This window comes from Mobula hypostoma, chromosome 20, assembly GCF_963921235.1.
Source record: "Mobula hypostoma chromosome 20, sMobHyp1.1, whole genome shotgun sequence".
NCBI lineage: Eukaryota > Metazoa > Chordata > Chondrichthyes > Myliobatiformes > Myliobatidae > Mobula > Mobula hypostoma.
Window position 1 is genome coordinate 48,396,003 of NC_086116.1, and position 17,355 is coordinate 48,413,357.

General features: G+C 40.3%; 1 protein-coding gene across 5 annotated transcripts in view; it reads left to right on the forward strand.

The window, feature by feature from the left end:
* gsap (gamma-secretase activating protein) overlaps positions 1-17,355 on the forward strand; it is a 91,988-nt gene that overhangs the window by 67,698 nt on the left and 6,935 nt on the right. For 4 of the 5 annotated variants that reach the window (XM_063072829.1, XM_063072827.1, XM_063072826.1 and 1 more), the window contains 7 exons: positions 855-950; positions 1,887-1,957; positions 4,662-4,762; positions 9,946-10,065; positions 11,473-11,534; positions 11,967-12,071; positions 12,927-13,026. In XM_063072829.1, the coding sequence (XP_062928899.1) occupies positions 855-950; positions 1,887-1,957; positions 4,662-4,762; positions 9,946-10,065; positions 11,473-11,534; positions 11,967-12,071; positions 12,927-13,026 (655 nt within the window). The remainder of the gene's footprint in view (positions 1-854; positions 951-1,886; positions 1,958-4,661; positions 4,763-9,945; positions 10,066-11,472; positions 11,535-11,966; positions 12,072-12,926; positions 13,027-17,355) is intronic. The other variant, XM_063072828.1, reaches the window with a different exon arrangement.

The window sequence follows — 17,355 nt, forward strand, 5'->3', positions numbered from 1 at the left end:
TTTCTGAATTTTCTCTTGTTTAGAAAATCATCTACGTCTTTATTCCTTTTACTAAAGTTCACCACCATACACTTCCCTATGTAATGTTCCATCTGTCACTTCTTTGCCCATCCTTGTAATCTGCCTTGAGTCCTTCTGCAGAATCTCTGCTTCCTCAACACTACCTGCGCCTCCACCAATCTTTTATCATTTGCAAACTTGGCCACAGAGCCACCAAGTTCTGTCATCCAAATTACTGGTGTATAAGATTAAAGAAATGATCCTAACAACAACACCTGAGGAACACAACTAGTCACTGACGGCTAACCAGAAAAGGACCCCTTTATTCCCACTCTTTTCCTCCTGCCGTTCAGCCAGTCTAATCCAGTCTAATAGCCAGTTTAATAATAATGGATCTGGGCCATACCCTCCAAATATCTGGACCTGCCTCTCGGTTTTTTTGCACTACCTTTTCCCATTTTTCTATTTTCTATTTATGATTTATAATTTAAATTTTTAATATTTACTAATTTTAACTATTTTTAATATTTAATATTTGTAATCCAGGGAGTGTGAAGCGCAGAATCAAATATCGCTGTGATGATTGTATGTTCTAGTACCAATTGTTTGGCGACAATGAAGTATAAAGTATCTATTCCAGTATATGAGTTCTTATCTTGGTTAGCATCTTGATGCAATACCTTGTCAAAGTCCTTCTGAAAGTTAAATTAAAAGTATTGTACTATTATTAAGAATTCATATTGAACTGTTCACTGTTTTGATTGTAAAATGACAAAATATTTAATTGGAGTCTTTACATGTGTGAATATAGAAAAGGTAATGAAAAATAATGGTGATTTTTTTTATTCCTATAGGTGGGTGAAAAGCTGAAAGAACATCTACTGAAATATGTTCATTCCCTCGGAAAGAAAAGGATTGATGTGATTGTTAATAACTACGTTGTGAATTTGGTTAGTGATCTTTTCTTATCTGTTAACTCTGGTTTAATTATAATTGGACGGTAATCCAAAGGGAGAAATACAGATTCTGGAAATCTGAGGGGGAAAAAGAGATACTCTGTAGATCGGGTAGCATCTGTGGAGGAAAGCCCTGTATAATTAGGAAATTTCCACTATGATTTATGCGTGATGTCACTGTTAACACAGTTTAATTGTTTACTACTTGAAAGTTAGAAGCTGGAGTGACAAAACAGTATAAAGAACACTTGTGGGGTGAATTCTTTTCCCCTGAAATGAAGTGCTCCTATAAGGGCCAGCTGTTGGACTTAACTAAAATGGTGCTTTAACAACCAAGCTTACATAATTTCTTAGGTGGTTTAATTGAAAACCATACTGAATTTTGTAATTAAAGGGGAAAAAACTTCTTATGCCTAGAAAATTGACCTTAGATGTCAGTATTAAGTGTACCATATATGAACCAGTGAATTTTTTTCAAGGTACACCCTCTTTATAGTCCTCCTGCTCTTCAACAGTATCTCGGGCCTGATGTAGGACTCCAAACAACGATCATCCCTTTGTCTCCAGAGATGAATTTTGTTTGCTGAGTTCTTCCAGCAGTAATTCTTTTTTGCTCCAGAATCCAGCATCAGATGTCTCTTGTGGGAAAGACAGGAGACTTACTGCATATTGGATGGTCAGCAAAATTCAAAGATGATCTAATTTTGATTTTTTAAAAATGTTTTGAATGGAGTTTAGCCAATCAGTAAAAAGTTAGGACAGTTAGGTTGTTGTTAGCTTTGGCTAAATAGTTTTTATTTTGGGGGTGAGGGAAATAAGGGTTATTAAATTAAAGTGAATGGAACTGGTGAAACCATAACAACAGTGCTATGTCTAGTCTTGTTGAAAATAATCACAGGAATCTAAAAATTATTTGTAACTTTCATTTAGCTTGAATGCATACAGACGATTGTGAATGCAATATGGAAAAACTGTGGCCTCAGTACCCACACACTATGCTTGTAAGTGATGACTACGTTGAAGTAAAATAATTTTCATCACTGTGTGCCTGTTAATTTTATTTATTACAACAATTATGGGGAAAGTAGTTGTATATCAAATTTATTATATGATTATAATTTGGGTTTCCTTTAAAAAGTGGGATTTTAACCATGAGATGTTAAAATCGAACACTGCACCTGTGTCAGTGTTATGCACATTTTTCCTTCCACGTGAGGCCAGGGCAAAAGCAAAGCTCAACTATACCATATTGGAAGGTGAGCAAATTTTGTTAATTTTCTAATATTTTGAAGGGGTTTTAGTATTAGTTAATCGATTAGGACAGTATAACAGTTGTATTGTCCACTAACTTTGGCTTAATAATTTGTATTATAAAGGTGAGGGAGACAAGTATCGGTGTTTTATAACAAAAGGAGTAGATAGGGTATTGGTGAAACCATAATTAGAGTGCTCTGTAAATAAAGAATGGACAAATTATTGGTGCAACCACAGCTGGAGTGCTGTGTGTTATCCTGATCTTAGTTATAGAGGGATATCCTTTGATAGTTAACAATTTAGAAAAGGTCCATTGTTGAATGGATACTTGGGATTTAAGGTTTGCTTGAGGTAAGGTTCAAAAGTGTGGGTCTTTAGACATTGTTCTTTGGCAGAATGAGAGTTGATCTTATTGGAAAAGTAAGATTCTTGAAGGTTAGACGATGAAAATCTCTGGACATCGATTCCTGAAATTTGCCTCACAGGTAGATAGGGTAGTTAAGAAAGCTTATTGAGAGTTAGCTTTCATAAGTCGAGGGATAGAGTTTAAGAGTCGAGAGGTAATGATGCAGCTCTATAAAACTCTAGTTAGGCCACACTTGGAGTACTGTGTCCAGTTCTGGTCGTCTCACTATAGGAAGGATGTGGAAGCATTGGAAAGGGTACAGAGGAGGTTTACCAGGATGCTGCCTGGTTTAGAGAGTATGGATTATGATCAGAGATTAAGGGAGCTAGGGCTTTACTCTTTGGAGAGAAGGAGGATGAGAGGAGACATGATAGAGGTGTACAAGATAATAAGAGGAATCAATAGAGTGGATAGCCAGTGCCTCTTCCCCAGGGCACCACTGCTCAATACAAGAGGACATGGCTTTAAGGTAAGGGGTGGGAAATTCAAGGGGGATATTAGAGGAAGGTTTTTTACTCAGAGAGTGGTTGGTGCGTGGAATGCACTGCCTGAGTCAGTGGTGGAGGCAGATACACTAGTGAAGTTTAAGAGACTACTAGACAGGTATATGGAGGAATGTAAGGTGGGGGCTTATATGAGAGGCAGGGTTTGAGGGTCGGCACAACATTGTGGGACGAGGGGCATGTACTGTGCTGTACTATTTTATGTTCTAAAAGATGTGCCCCTTTGTGGTGGGGATGGAGGTGTGGTTATTGCAAGAACTCGGGTGGCACAACAGCTTACAGCGCAGAAACCCGGGTTCAACTCCTGCCACTGCCTGTAAAGAGTTTGTACGTTCTCCCCTGTGACCGCGTGGGTTTCCTCCGGGTGCTCTGGTTTCCTCCCACAGTCCGAAGACTTGCCAGTTGGTAGGTTAATTGGTCATTGTAAATTAGACTAGGGTTAAGTGGGGGGTTTGCTGGGCAGCGTGGCTTGAAGAGCTGGAAGGGCCTATTCCACACAGTATCTCAATCAATAAATAAATAGGTGACTCAGTTTTATACTAAGGGGTCACCCATTTCAATTGGGCTGCACAGTTATGCAGTTGTTTCACAGCTGCAGCTACCTGGGTTTAACGTGATCAACTGGGTTTCCTCTCATATGTGGGTTGGTGCAAATGTGACGGAATTTGATTGGAATGTGGAGAGAATTTTTTAAAATGTATCAGTGTAGGAGAGGTGTAAGTGGGTGCTTGGTGAATGGTTCAGACTTGGTGGGCCAAAGGACTTGTTTCTATGTTATATGGATCTTGTTGTTGTTGTGGTTCAGTCATTAAGTTAAGTCCGACTCTTTGTGACCTCATTGGTTTTTCATGACAAGATGTTGTAGATTGCCAGGCCTTTTTTCTGTGCAGATAGTGCTGCTGTCCAGGTTGGGACCCGGCTGGGTTTGAACTCAGGGCTGTCTGCCTTGAAGTCCAGTGCTGATGCCACTACACCCCCCAACCAGCCCATTGAATGGCTGTATGACCCTATAAAGGAAGAACTTTCGAGGGTTGTAAATCTTTAAACTTCTCTAGCCAGAACTATGGAGGATGAATTATTGCATGTATTCAAGACCAAGTTAGATGGATGTATACGGGAGCAGGGGGTTAGGAGGAACGAGCAGCAAATCGGAGCCAAGATCAAACCAGCTTAGAACTTATTGAATGGAACAGGCCCAAAGTACTGATTGATCTGCTCCAGATGCTTTTGTATGAAATTGAGGAAGTTGGTCCTTCCAAAAAAAAATCTCTTTTGCAATCAAAAATCCCTGGAAATGAAATTTAATGCATAGCTTATTTTTGTGCTAGTACTGGGGATTAATTTAAGCAGGGGTTTAAAGAGATGATTCCTAATCAGATGCCCAATTACCATGTCTGATTACATTTTCCCTTTACATGATAAGCTGTGTGGTGTGTTCAGTGGGCTGGTTATATGCCAGTACTCATATGCGCTATTGCCAAAGTTCAATTGCTTTCCCTGTTCTTGAATCTTATGATGTAACTATTGGCTGGTTCCCTGTAGGTCCAACAGAGAGAAGATAAATTCTGGAGAATTTGTCGTATTCCATATGATGATTTATATTTTGCAAGCTGTTGAAGGACTTTCTCTGCCTCTTCCACCAGGTAACTAATTGATAGAGAAGCAGAGTTAGCCAGGATCAGAAAGGCTGTGTGACTTACTTTCATAGGAATCCAGGCTAGGAGCAGCTGAAAAATAAAATGGGGTGCACAAACGTAATTTCTGTAATCATTTTAGAATTACATCCTAGAAATAAAGATTTTTTTAAAAAAAAAAGAAAACTGTCTACTCATTATAATGTCATTAGAGCCTAATGGTTAATGTTATAATCAGTTCATCATCTTTGGATTTTAGTGAAATTTGTAAATTGGTTTAGTATTGTCACATGTACTGTGAAAACTTCGTTTTGGATGCCATCCGTACTGATGGTTTCAATGCAGCAGTAGGCTGACATAGTCCAAGGTAAAAGCAATAACAGAATGAAGAATAAAGTGTTACCATTAGGGAGCGTGCAGTGCAGGTACACGGGCTTACGAGGTAGATTGAGGTCATGGATTTGTCTTGCCCCCTTGAGCACGGTGGCACGTGCTTTCAGGCTTTTGTTCCCGGTGGGAGGTGGGTGAAGAGAGAATGTCTGGGGTAAGTGCGATCTTTGCTTATGTTCAGTTTTTAGAAGATTAGCCGATAAGATGTTGACGTATTACCTTGTTATATTATTACAGAGGTAGGTTAGTAGCTACTTGCATTATCTAGTCATCCTTTACTTGCTTGGAAATGCTTAAGGGCCAGTTTTAAATTGAGAGGGAGTGTATTTAATTTGGTGTTGCTCTTAATTGCTCTCTAGGGTAGTGTGCAGTTATTTACCCCCATGCCTCAGTGTGTTTAAGAATCCCAGCATAATAAAGCAATCTAATTCTGTGCTATAATTTTTAATCAACCCTCATTTCCCACCCCCTCCTCCCTGACATACACACTTTGCCACTCTTCTCGTTTAAGGTGCATCCTGAACCTAGTGCTTTGACAAAAGCTTTTAATAATCAATTTTAATATCTCGTGGTTTATTGCCAAATTTTGTTTTCTTCTGCTTGTGAAATACTTTGGAATGTCTTGTTCTATTAATGGTGTTAAATAAATGCCAGCTGTTTTTGACAATTCTCTCTAAATATAAATCAATATGCTTAGTTTGAAAAGGATATTGGGGGGGGGGGGAAATTGGCCTTGATCTTTGTGATCAAAACAACAACTACTTCTTCAAAAAAACCTTAGAATGTAGATTATTTGTCAACTTTTAGTTTTACTTAGTCAATTCTTTTTCTTAGTAATAATGATTTTTAACTCCTGCATTCTTATTATTTTTTTATTACCTGTGTTCTTTTTGTTACCCATTGAGAGAAAAATGGTTTCCTCTGTCTCTTATTTATTCCTGTCTCTTTTGATGAGAAATTGTTTTGCTAACCCCTTTCCAGTTTTCCATAATTGAAAAAAGCTGTGATGATCAATTGTTTATACTTTTTGCAAGTCTGCTGTTCATAGTTGATGAAAGGGATCATTTCTTGATTCCCAAATGCCTTTTCATTACTCCATTGATCATGCAGTGGGTAAAAGATCAGCACAACATTGTGGGCCAAAGGGCTATATTTTATCTATATGTCACAAATTCATGGTTTGCTGGAATTCTCTCCCACTTGCCAGAATTCAGCTTGTTAGACACTCAGGAGCTTGACAGCGTTCTTGTGAAAATAGCCTATGTGATTGGATTACAAGTCAATATCCTAAATATAGTTTATCTGCCATTAAAATGTACTGCATCAGCTTGCCAAAGCTTTCTTCAAAAGCTAATTTGACTTCTACTAGCTAATTGGGTAAGACAGCAGATTTATTTATCACTTGCTGGCTTCTCATCAAGTCACGTACCATCCTGATGTGAAAATAAACCTCATCACTGTTGGGTATAAATCTTGGAAGTCTGGCATCAACTTCATGGATCCCATACGGGTTACAGAGGAGGAGGTTTTGCTATCCTGCGGCAAATCAGGGTGGAGAGATCTCCAGGGCCTGACAAGGTATTCCCTTAGATCTTAGTGCAGATATTGCAGGGGCCCTAAGCGGAGATGTTTAAAACATCCTTAGTGACAGGTGAGGTACCAGAGGACTGGAGAATAGCAAATGTTGTTCTGCTGTTTAAGAAAGGCCCTAAATGTTATCCAGGAAATTGTAGGCCAGTGAGTCTGACATCAGTAGTGGGAAAGTTATTGGAAGGTGTTCTAAGGGACCGGGTCTATAAGTATTTGGATAGACATGGACTGATTAAGGATACTCAGCATGGCTTTGTGCTTGGTAGGTCACGGCTAACCAATCTTATAGATTTTTCGAGGAAGTTTCCAGGAAAGTGGATGAAGGCAAGGCAGTGGATGTTGTCTACATGGACTTAGTAAGGCATTTGACAAAGTCCCACATGGGAGACTGGTCAAGAAGGTTCAGTCACTCAGCATTCAAGGTGAGGTAGTAAATTGGATTAGACATTGGCTTTGTGGGAGAAGCCAGAGAGTGGTAGTAGGAGAGAGTTGCCTCTCTGACTGGAGGTCTGTGACTAGTGGTGTACCACAGGGATCAGTGCTGGGTCCTTTGTTGTTTGTCGTCTATGTCAGTGATCTGGATGATAATGTGGTTAACTGGATCAGCAAATTTAAGAATGACAACAAGGTTGGGGATGTAGGGGACAGTGAGGAAGGCTATCATGGCTTGCAGAGGGATCTGCGTCAGCTGGAAAAATGGCAGATGGAATTTAATGCAGACAAGTGCGAGGTGTTTCACTTTGGTAGGACCAGCCAGGGTAGGTGTTACACAGTGAGCACTAGGGCACATAGGAGTGTGGTAGAACAAAGGGATGTGGGAATACAGGTCCATAATTCATTGAAAAGAGGCATCACAGGTAGATAGGGTCGTAAAGAAAGCTTTTGCATATTGGTCATCATAAATCAAAGTATTGAGTACAGGAGAAGGATGTGATGTTGAAGTTGTATAAGACAATGGTGAGGTGTAATTTGCAGTATGGTGTGCAGATTTGGTCACCTACCTACTGGAAAGTTGTAAACAAGCTTGAATGAGTGCAAAGAAAATTTACAAGGATGTTGCCAAGCCTGGAAGATCTGAGTTGTAAGGAAAGATTGAATAGGTTAGGACTGCACTCTTTAGGACATAGTAGATTGAGAGGAGATTTGATAGAGATGTACAAAATTACAAGGGGTATGGATAGGATAAATGCAAGCAGGCTGAGGTTGGGTGGAATTACAACCAGAGGTCATGGGATAAGAGTGAAAGGTGAGAAGTTTAAGGAGAACATGAGGGGAAAGTTCTTCATTAAGAGAGTTGTGGTGCATGCAAGCTCAGTTTCAATGTTTAAGAGAAGTTTGGATAGGTACAGTAGGTGGATTGTAGGGGTATGGAGGGCTTTGGTCCTGGTGCAGCTCAATGGGAGTAGGCAGTTCAAATGGTTTCAGTATGGACTAGATAGGCCGAAGGGCCTGTTTCTGTATTGTATTTCTCCATGACCCACTATACAAAATGCTTTGTGAGTATCCTCCTGAGACAAATTGCAGCGGTTCAGTACGTCACAAATAAGAGAAAATCTGCAGACGCTGGAAATCCAAGCAACACACAAAATGCTGAAGGAACTCAGCAAGCCAGGTAGTATCTATGGAAAAGAGCACAATCAACACTTTGGGCCGAAACCCTTCAGCAGGACTGGAGAAAAAAGATGAGTCAGAGGAAAAGAGTTGGGGGGTTGGGAAGAGAGGGAAAAATACAAGGTGATAGGTGAAACCGGGAGGGGTGAAATAAAGAGTTGGGAAGTTGATTGGTGAAAGAGATACAGGGCTGTAGAAGGGTGAATCTAATAGGAGAGGACAGAAGGCCATGGAAGAAAGAAAAAGCGGGGAGAAGCACCAGAGGGAGGCGATGGGAAGGCAAGAAGATGAGGTGAGAGAGGGAAATGGGAATGGGGAATAGAGAAGGAGGTGGGGGTATTACCGGAGGTTTGAGAAATCGATGTTCATGCCATCAGGTTGGGGGCTACCCAGACAGAATATAAGGTGTTGTTCCTCCAATCTGAGTTGTGGCCTCATTGCGACAGTAGACGAGGCCATGGACTGACATGTGAGAATGGAAAGTGGAATTAAAATGAGTGGCCACTGGGAGATCTTTTTCTGGCAGACGGAGCATAGTATAAAGTAAAGTAAAGTAAAGGTGCTCGGTAAAGCTGTCTCCCAATCTACATCAGGTCCCACCAATATATAAGAGGCCACACTGGGAGCACTGGGTACTATGGATGACCCCAGCAGACTCACAGATGAGGTATCACCTCACCTGGAAGGACTGCTTAGGGCCTTGAATGGTAGTGAGAGAGGAGGTGTAGGGGCAGCTGTAGCACTTGTTCCACTTGCAAGGATAAGTGCCAAGAGGGAGATCAGTGAGGAGGGATGAATAGACAAGGGAGCCGCGTAGGGAGAGTGATCCCTGCGGAAAGCAGAAAGTGAGAGGGAGGGAAAGATGTAAAGATGTGCTTGGTGGTGGGATCCCATTGGAGTTGACGGAAGTTACATTGAATGTGTTGGACATGGAGGCTGGTGGGGTAGTGGGTGAGGACAAGAGGAACCCTATCCCTGGTGGGGTAGCGAGCTGATGGGGTGAGAGCAGACGTGTGCGAAATGGAAGAGATGTGGTTGAGGGCAGTGTTGATGATGGTGGAAGGGAAGCCCCTTTCTTTGAAGAAGGAGAACATCTCCTTCGTTCTGGAATGAAAAGCCTCATCCTGAGAGCTGATATGGCAAAGATGGAGGAATTGAGAGAAGGGGATGTCATTTTTACAATTAATTGGAATGAAAAGCCTCAGTACATCAGCTCACTATCTCCTTTTGACAGCTCTGGTGGACAATAAATCCTCACTTTGCAAGTGCCTAATTCAAATCCATACATGAGTTTAATAAAAAAAACTTCTTTCCTTTTTATCAATATTGTGATCATCCTTTCATGACTTTTAAATCACCAGACGTGTATTACAATTGGCAACTTCAAAGCTACTACTTTTAATGCTCTGGTTAACCTTGGTTCTGCTACTTTAGTGAGGATTTCATTCCTGGAGGATAAAATCGTTTATTGAGACTTATTGTATAAATGTTGATAATAAAGGGCTTTGTTAAGAAGTGGAAAATGTGTTTGATAGTAAATGTTGATTTCCTTCCTCTTTGGCTATTTCCAATGGATAAATTCCCTTTTTATTTTATGACAGGTTATTACACAATTCACATAATCCTTGGTGCACGTTGCCTTCCTTTGCACACCCTCCTACATTATATTGATCTTGGAGTGTTACATCCAACCGAGCAGTTTGTTACCATGTTACTTGAAGGTAAAAATAATAATTTCTCAGGGCTAAATAAATGATGTATAGGAAAGACTTCTGTTTTGTAACTGTATGCTCAGAGGGGATGTTGTTTGTTTCCTGTAAATGTGATGATCAGATTGGGCTGGACCCCCATAGCCTGTGCTTCTCGCCTGACTGCAGTTTTGTTTTCTGGACACAGACATCTGAATAAGCTGGCCTTCTGCACCCAGCAGGCACCCACTGAGGTGAAGTGGGCTCCTCACTTCAAATAAGCCTTGGGCAGCATAACTCGTACCCTATCTTCAGAACGTCTTGATAACCTTTGACAACTTGCCAGTTGTTAATGGCTGTACAGACTTTTGAACTTCTAAACTCTGGTAACTGCTGACATTTAAAACATATTGGAATATATTTAACCAGGTACAAGTGATTGAATGTCAGAGCAGACCAAATGGGTTTAATGGCCTAATTCTGTTCCTATATCTTTTGATTTCATATACTTATATTTCACTTAAATTCCATGAGAATGAATTTTATTCTGTATTTCAAATTTTTGGTTCATGACATGTGAATTTCTAACTGAACAGCCATAATAGAAGGATTACCTGTAGTTGATAGGAAGAAGTACAGTCGACAAAGGGTCTCGGCCCGAAACGTCGACTGTAGTGTCCTGACGAGGGGTCTCAGCCCAAAACGTCGACTGTACTTCTTCCTATAGATGCTGCCTGGCCTGCTGCGTTCCACCAGCATTTTGTGTGTGTTGCTTGAATTTCCAGCATCTGCAGATTTCCTCGTGTTTACCTGTAGTTGATACTTGGTGTGTCTGAAAGGATGCTACTTCCATGTTAATTTTTTTTTGCTGTGTTCTTGTAAATTGTTCCTTGTCAGGCCTACAGTTGATTTCTTAAAATTTGATCTTTTTATTTATGTAAGTTAATTATTTTGTTTAGATGAAATACAGTTTATTTATTCATCTGCTGCCATTATATACCATTCCCTGCATTCCCAAAATAGTTGTGGAACTTTACAACTCAGGAGGAGGATATGTGGTCCCCAGAGTCCACATCAACTTGCCTGGTCTCTCCCCAGATTGTTTTTTTTTTACTACTTAAATCACCATTTGCTATTTGTATATTTAGATTGTAATATCCCACATTTTGTAAAATTTTATACAAAAGGTGTTGTCTCTGGTACAAAATCATTCTATTTCCTTTTGCATGTGTCGTTTTCATTGCACTTTATTATGTGACTGGTTTGAGATCTTATAATAGTTGTGGTTGGGGCGGAACATTTCAAAAGAAATGCGGTTCTTGAAAATGGGAGCTACTTCTGTTTTAAATCTCAGGTAGAATTTGCTGCTTTTCGTAAAGAAAGTATTGCAAATGTTTGGTTGAAGTGTTAATTTTAATTAGTGTATTTTCTTGCTTTCAGAACTTGATGATTCTGAAGTAAATGAAAGATTCAAATTTAGTATTGTAGCAAGAATTCCAGAGGTGGGTGCTGTTCTCAGAGTTGTATTCTCTTCACTTTGTCATTCCTAACTCTCCACAACAATTCGTGTTTTCAAATATTTCATAAAACACTAAATGGAAAAAAAACACATCCCTGTTACAATGGCTGTAATATACCTGTTTAAATTAAAACTATACATACATTTTCTAAATCTTTCTCATTAACATGGTTACAAGTGAGAGTGGATTATTTAGTAATGTTTGAGAATGTGTTAGAATGGGTGGAGAAATACTTTCAGAACAAAGACAAAATGTTAAAGTTCAGTTAAAAGGCCAAAGAAAGGTTTTCTGGACCAATTTAGAAATTCTAGACCTTTAACACTTGTATTTTGTTTTGGAAAGTTTTGTTGAAGTGTTGTAAAAAGCTTTGGTTTAATACTTGATTTTGAATTGGTGATGTGTTCACTTTTACAGATCATTGAGCAGAAGGTCTGTTCCCTATGGGACCATCCGGTCAGCTTGTCATATGTTGCTAGGAAGTATGTCGAAACACTTCTGAAGAAACTTCCCACCCAACAGGTGCATGGCAAAACCTATTAATAAGTCTTGTTATCTTGCTAAATATTGACATCACCCACCAGCCTCGTCAGTCACATTAATTTCCTCATCCACCTTCTACTTACTTCTCTTCCCTTTCATTGAACTAGGCTTCCTGGCACTTCTAGGAGCTTAATTTTTCCCTCCTTTTTGAAGAGAGCCCCAAATTACATGTTCAATTGAACTGGCATTTCTTCATTCCTGATTGCTTGATTTTTGCTGACTGCTTTGACTCAGAAGCGTGGGTTTACAGCTGTTTGTGGTTTCTGTTCATTGCAGTGTGTCGTATGGGACTTGGAAATTCAGAGGGCCAGTAATACTGGGCCAAGCACTGTCCAACACAGCCTTTCATTTAGAGGTGCTTTAAGCTTACATAAAATAGCAACAGTAAATGTAGTGGGCCATATGTGGTATATTTATCTTTGTGAATGTTATAGTCTTTATATATTTGTGGTATTGATTTCTTCCAAATTTATAGCTGCTACAAAATGGATCAAGTCTGGGGTTAATATATTTGGTTGAACTGAAGCTTTCATTTCTTTTAAATAAACTGTTAGATATGGAACTTATCAGCATAAGGCTAAATCAGTGACAGATATAAGTGAAAAACAGCAGAATTGTCAAGTTTTCTTGACTTCCCCCAACTTCAGGCACATGTAGGATGCACTTTATTAAGGAAGTACTGTAATGGTGTGGTAGGAAAATTAGATATTTAGAAGCCATTTACTTTTGGGATCATTTACCTGAACAGTAATTTTGATATTTCTTTAAATCATAATATAGTTTTTTGCCACATCGTTGGTTAACGTAGTAATTTTTGCCTATATGTTTTTGTAGACATCAAGAAAAAATTCTATTAGGGATCAGACTCCATATGAGTCTGAATTTTTGCCACTGGCTTACCTGGCAAGAGCCTTAACAGAAGTGGAAGATCAAGGCAAGTAAAATTGGTTGGCTTTGGTCAGGTTTTGCTTTCTAATGTTCAGGAATGCGAAGGATTAATTTTGTTTGTGTTTTAGTAATAGTGGATGAGTATTTATAACAGTTCTGTGATCCGCAGTGCTACTTCATCCAGGCTCAAATATTGCAACAATGATGGTAGTGAAATTACCTGCATTCCCCGTCACCAGACCAAGTGACAGCTACTTTGGAAATTTGCTCAGCTGCCGTTCATCATGAGAGTTTTGTGGTCAGCGTTTTGAGAGCACTGTCAAGCCCCCTTTACTTTTCAGCTGACTGCAAATTCTAGCCATTATGTTGCTGTGAATTGGTTTCTCCTATTTTCTTTGGCAGTTGAGGAACATGTACTGGGTAGAAGATGAGAAATTGGTGTTGTCCTTTCTATGGAATGATTAATTTTACAATGTGACACCATTCACAAAACAACATTACTTCCTTTCTCTGTTTAAGCATATATACAAACCTTGGAGTAATTGTCCAATACTGTTAATTAGCTCTTGCTAATTTAATATTTATGAAATATAAATGTTTCACAGCTTACTTGGAACTAATGGTTGCATTGTGATGTGTTTCAACTGTATTAGGTGTATAAAAACAAAGTCAGAATGATTAATGTATTCTCTACACAGAGAACAAAGAATGTCTGCCGAACATGATAGCAATTGAAACTAATCCCGTCTGCTTGAACATGGTCCACATTCCTCTACCCCCCTGCTTGTTCATGCACCTCAAATGTTGCTGTTGTATCTGCATCAGTCACCCCCTTGATAGTGTGTTCTAGCCGCCTCCTGCTAGCTGTGTAAAACAAAAACCTCTCTTGCAACTCTCCTTTAAAATTTCATCTCACCTTAAACCTATGCCTTTAAGAAGTTTACATTTCCATTCCATTGAAGTGGCTAACACGAGGGGGCATAGTTTTAAGGTGCTTGGAAGTAGGTATGGGGGGGTGGATGTCAGAGGTAGGTTTTTCACACAGAGAGTGGTGGGTGTGTGGAATGCACTTGATAGTCAAGGTGGTAGAGGCTGATACAATAGTGTCTTAGATAGTTACATGGAGCTTAGAAAAACAGAGGGCTATGCGGTAGGGAAATTCTAGAGTAGTTCCATGGTTGGCACAACATTGTGGGCCAAAGGGCCTGTAACGTGCTGTAGATTTCTATGTTCTGGGGAAAAGTGTGACTCACTACTCTATGTAACATTATATATCTACAAGATTGCTCATCAGTCTTTGATATTCCAGAGAAAACAAGCCAAGTTTGTCCAAACTCTTGTAGGTAAAATACTCCACCCTGGCAAACTTCTTCACCACCCTGTCCACTTGTATAGACACTTGCATCCCAAGATCTCGCTGTACATCAGTGCTTTTATAGGTCCTGCTGCTTTCTGTGTACATTCCTCTTGCATCTGACCTCCCAAAGTACATCACTTCACATTTGTTCATGTTAAACGCCAAGTGAATTTCTCTGGCCAAACTTCCAACTGATGTATCCAGTGACAACCTGTATGTTTCCAATAGTGGGAGAGTCTAGGACCAGAGGGCACAGCCTCAGAAGAGAAAAATGTCCTTTTAGAACAGAGATGAGGAGGAATTTCTTTAGCCAGAGAGTTGTGGATCTGTGAAATTCATTGCCACAGCCAACTGTGGAGGCCAAATTATTGGGTATACTTAGGCCATTTTACCTAAGGACGTAGGAGCAGAGTTAGGCTATTCAGCCCATTGAGTCTGCTCTGCCATTCCATCATGGCTGATTTGTAATCCCTTCAACCCCTTTCTCTTAGACAATAGACAATAGGTGCAGAAGTAGACCATTCGGCCCTTCGAGCCTGCACCGCCATTCTGAGATCATGGCTGATCTCTTGCCTTCCCCCGTAACTCTTAACACCCTGGTCAATCAAGAATCAATCTACCTCCACCTTAAATACACCCAATGACTTTGCCAGCACAACTGTCTGTGGCAATGAGTTCCATAGAGATTCACCACCCTCTGTCTAAAGAAATATTTCCTCATCTCTGTTTTAAATGGACGTCTCTCAATTCTGAGGTGTGCTCTCCGGTCCTGGACTTCTCCACTATAGGAAACTTAAGCATTGTAAGGCTTTCATTGTCAATACTCAGAGGAACCATGGCGAACTCCCACATCTCCCGGTGATCCTATGATTTCAGTCTCTGAAGACAACTTGTGGACTGCCTTCATGAGAGTGAACCCAGAAAAGGCATCTGTACTAGATGGGGTATCTGGCCATTGTCTAAAGACCTGTGCTGATCAACTGGCTGGTGTGTTCTCTGAGATTTGTAACCCCTTGCTCCGGCAGTGTGTGACACCCAGCTGCTTCAAGCAGGCTTCAATTATAACAGTGCCCAAGAAGAACGTGATGAGCTGCCTCAATGACTATTGTCTTGTTGCACTTACATCCACAGTGGTGGAGTGTTTTGAGAGATTGGTGATAAAACATATCAGCTCTTGCTCGAGAAATAACTTGGATCTGCTCCAATTTGCCTACCGGAGCAACAAGTCCACAGCAGATGCTGCCTCATTGGCTGTTCACTCAATCCTGGAATATCTGGACAGCAGAGATACATATCTCAGGATGCTTTTTTTTATCAACTACAGCTCAGCATTCAAAACTAATTAATGAGTTTCAAGACCTTGGCCTCAGTCCTTCCTTGTGCTATTGCATCCTGGATTTCCCCACTTGTAGATGACAGTCAGTTTGAATTGGCAATAACATCTCTTCCACGATCTCCATCAGCATAGGTACACCACAAGGTTGTGTACTTAGCCTTCTGCTCTACTCCCATTACACTGATGACTGTGTGGCTAAGCACAGCTCCAATTTCTTATTCAAGTTTGCCTATGACGCCTCTTGTGGGCTGAATTAAAGGTGGTGATGAATCAGCATTTAGGAGGGAGATTGAAAATCTGGCTGAGTGGTGTCACAACAACAACCTCTTACTCAATGTCAGCAAGACCAAAGAACTGATTATAGGTTTCGGGAGAGGGAAACCAAAGGCTCATGAGCAGTCTTCATCGGAGGATCAGAGGTAAGAGAGGGTCAGTAACGTTAAATTCCTAGGTGGTACTATTTCAGAGGATCTGTGCTGGGCCAAGCACTTAAGTGCAATCACAAAGAAAGCATGGCAGTGCCTCTACTTCTTTAGGAGCTTGTGGAGATTCGGCATGACATCTGAAACTTTGACTAACTTCAATAGATATGTAGTGGAGAGTATATTGAGTGGCTGCATCTCAACATGGTATGGACACACCAATGCCCTTGAGCGGAAAATCCTACAAAAAGAAGTGAATTCAGCCCTGTCCATAGGAAAAGCCCTCTCAACCATTTGAGTAGGAAAACAGCATCCATCATCAGGGACCCCCACCACCCAGGTTATGCCCTCTCTTGCTTCTGCCATCAGGGAGGTGGTACAGGAGCCTCAGGACTCACACCACCAAGTTCAGGAACAGTTATTACTCCTTAACCATCAGGCTCTTGAATAAAAGGGGATAATTTTGCTCAACTTCACTTACCCCGTTATTGAAATATTTCCAAAACAATGGGCTCACTTTTGAGGACTCTGCATCTCATGTTCTTGATATTAATTGCTATTTATTTACATCTGCAATTGCAGAGTTTGTTGTCTTCTACACTCTGGCTGAACATTCTAGTTGGATGGTCTTTCATTGATTCTGTTATGGTTACTATTCTATAGATTTGTTGAATATGCCCACAAGAAAATGAATGTTAGGTGACATGTATGTACTTTAATAATAAAATTTACTTTGAACTTGGAACATGCAGGAAACATCCACTCTATCTAGACCTTTCAATATTTAATAGGCTTCAATGCGTTTCCTCCCCCTCATTCTTCTAAACTCCAGTGAGCACAGGCCCAGAGAAATCAAATGCTCCTTACATGTTAATCCTTTTGTTCCTGCAATCATTCTCTTGATCCTTGGGACCCTCTCTAATGCCACCAGATCTCTTCTTGCATAAGGGCCAAAACTATCTGCAATACTCCAAGACCAGTCTGACCAATGCCTTATAAAGCATTAGCATTGCATCCTTGCTTTTGTATTCTAGTCCTCTCAAAATGAATGCTGACGTTGCATGCGTCTTCCTTGCCACTGACTCAACCTACAAGTTGACTGTTAAGGAATTCTGCACAAGGACTTCCTAGTCCCTTCGCACCTTGGAATTTTGAATTTTCTCCCCATTTAGAAAATAGTTTATGCCTTTATTCTTACACTGCCACTTCTTTGCCCATAGCCCCAATGTGTCTAAGTCCTTATGCAGCCACCTTGCTTCC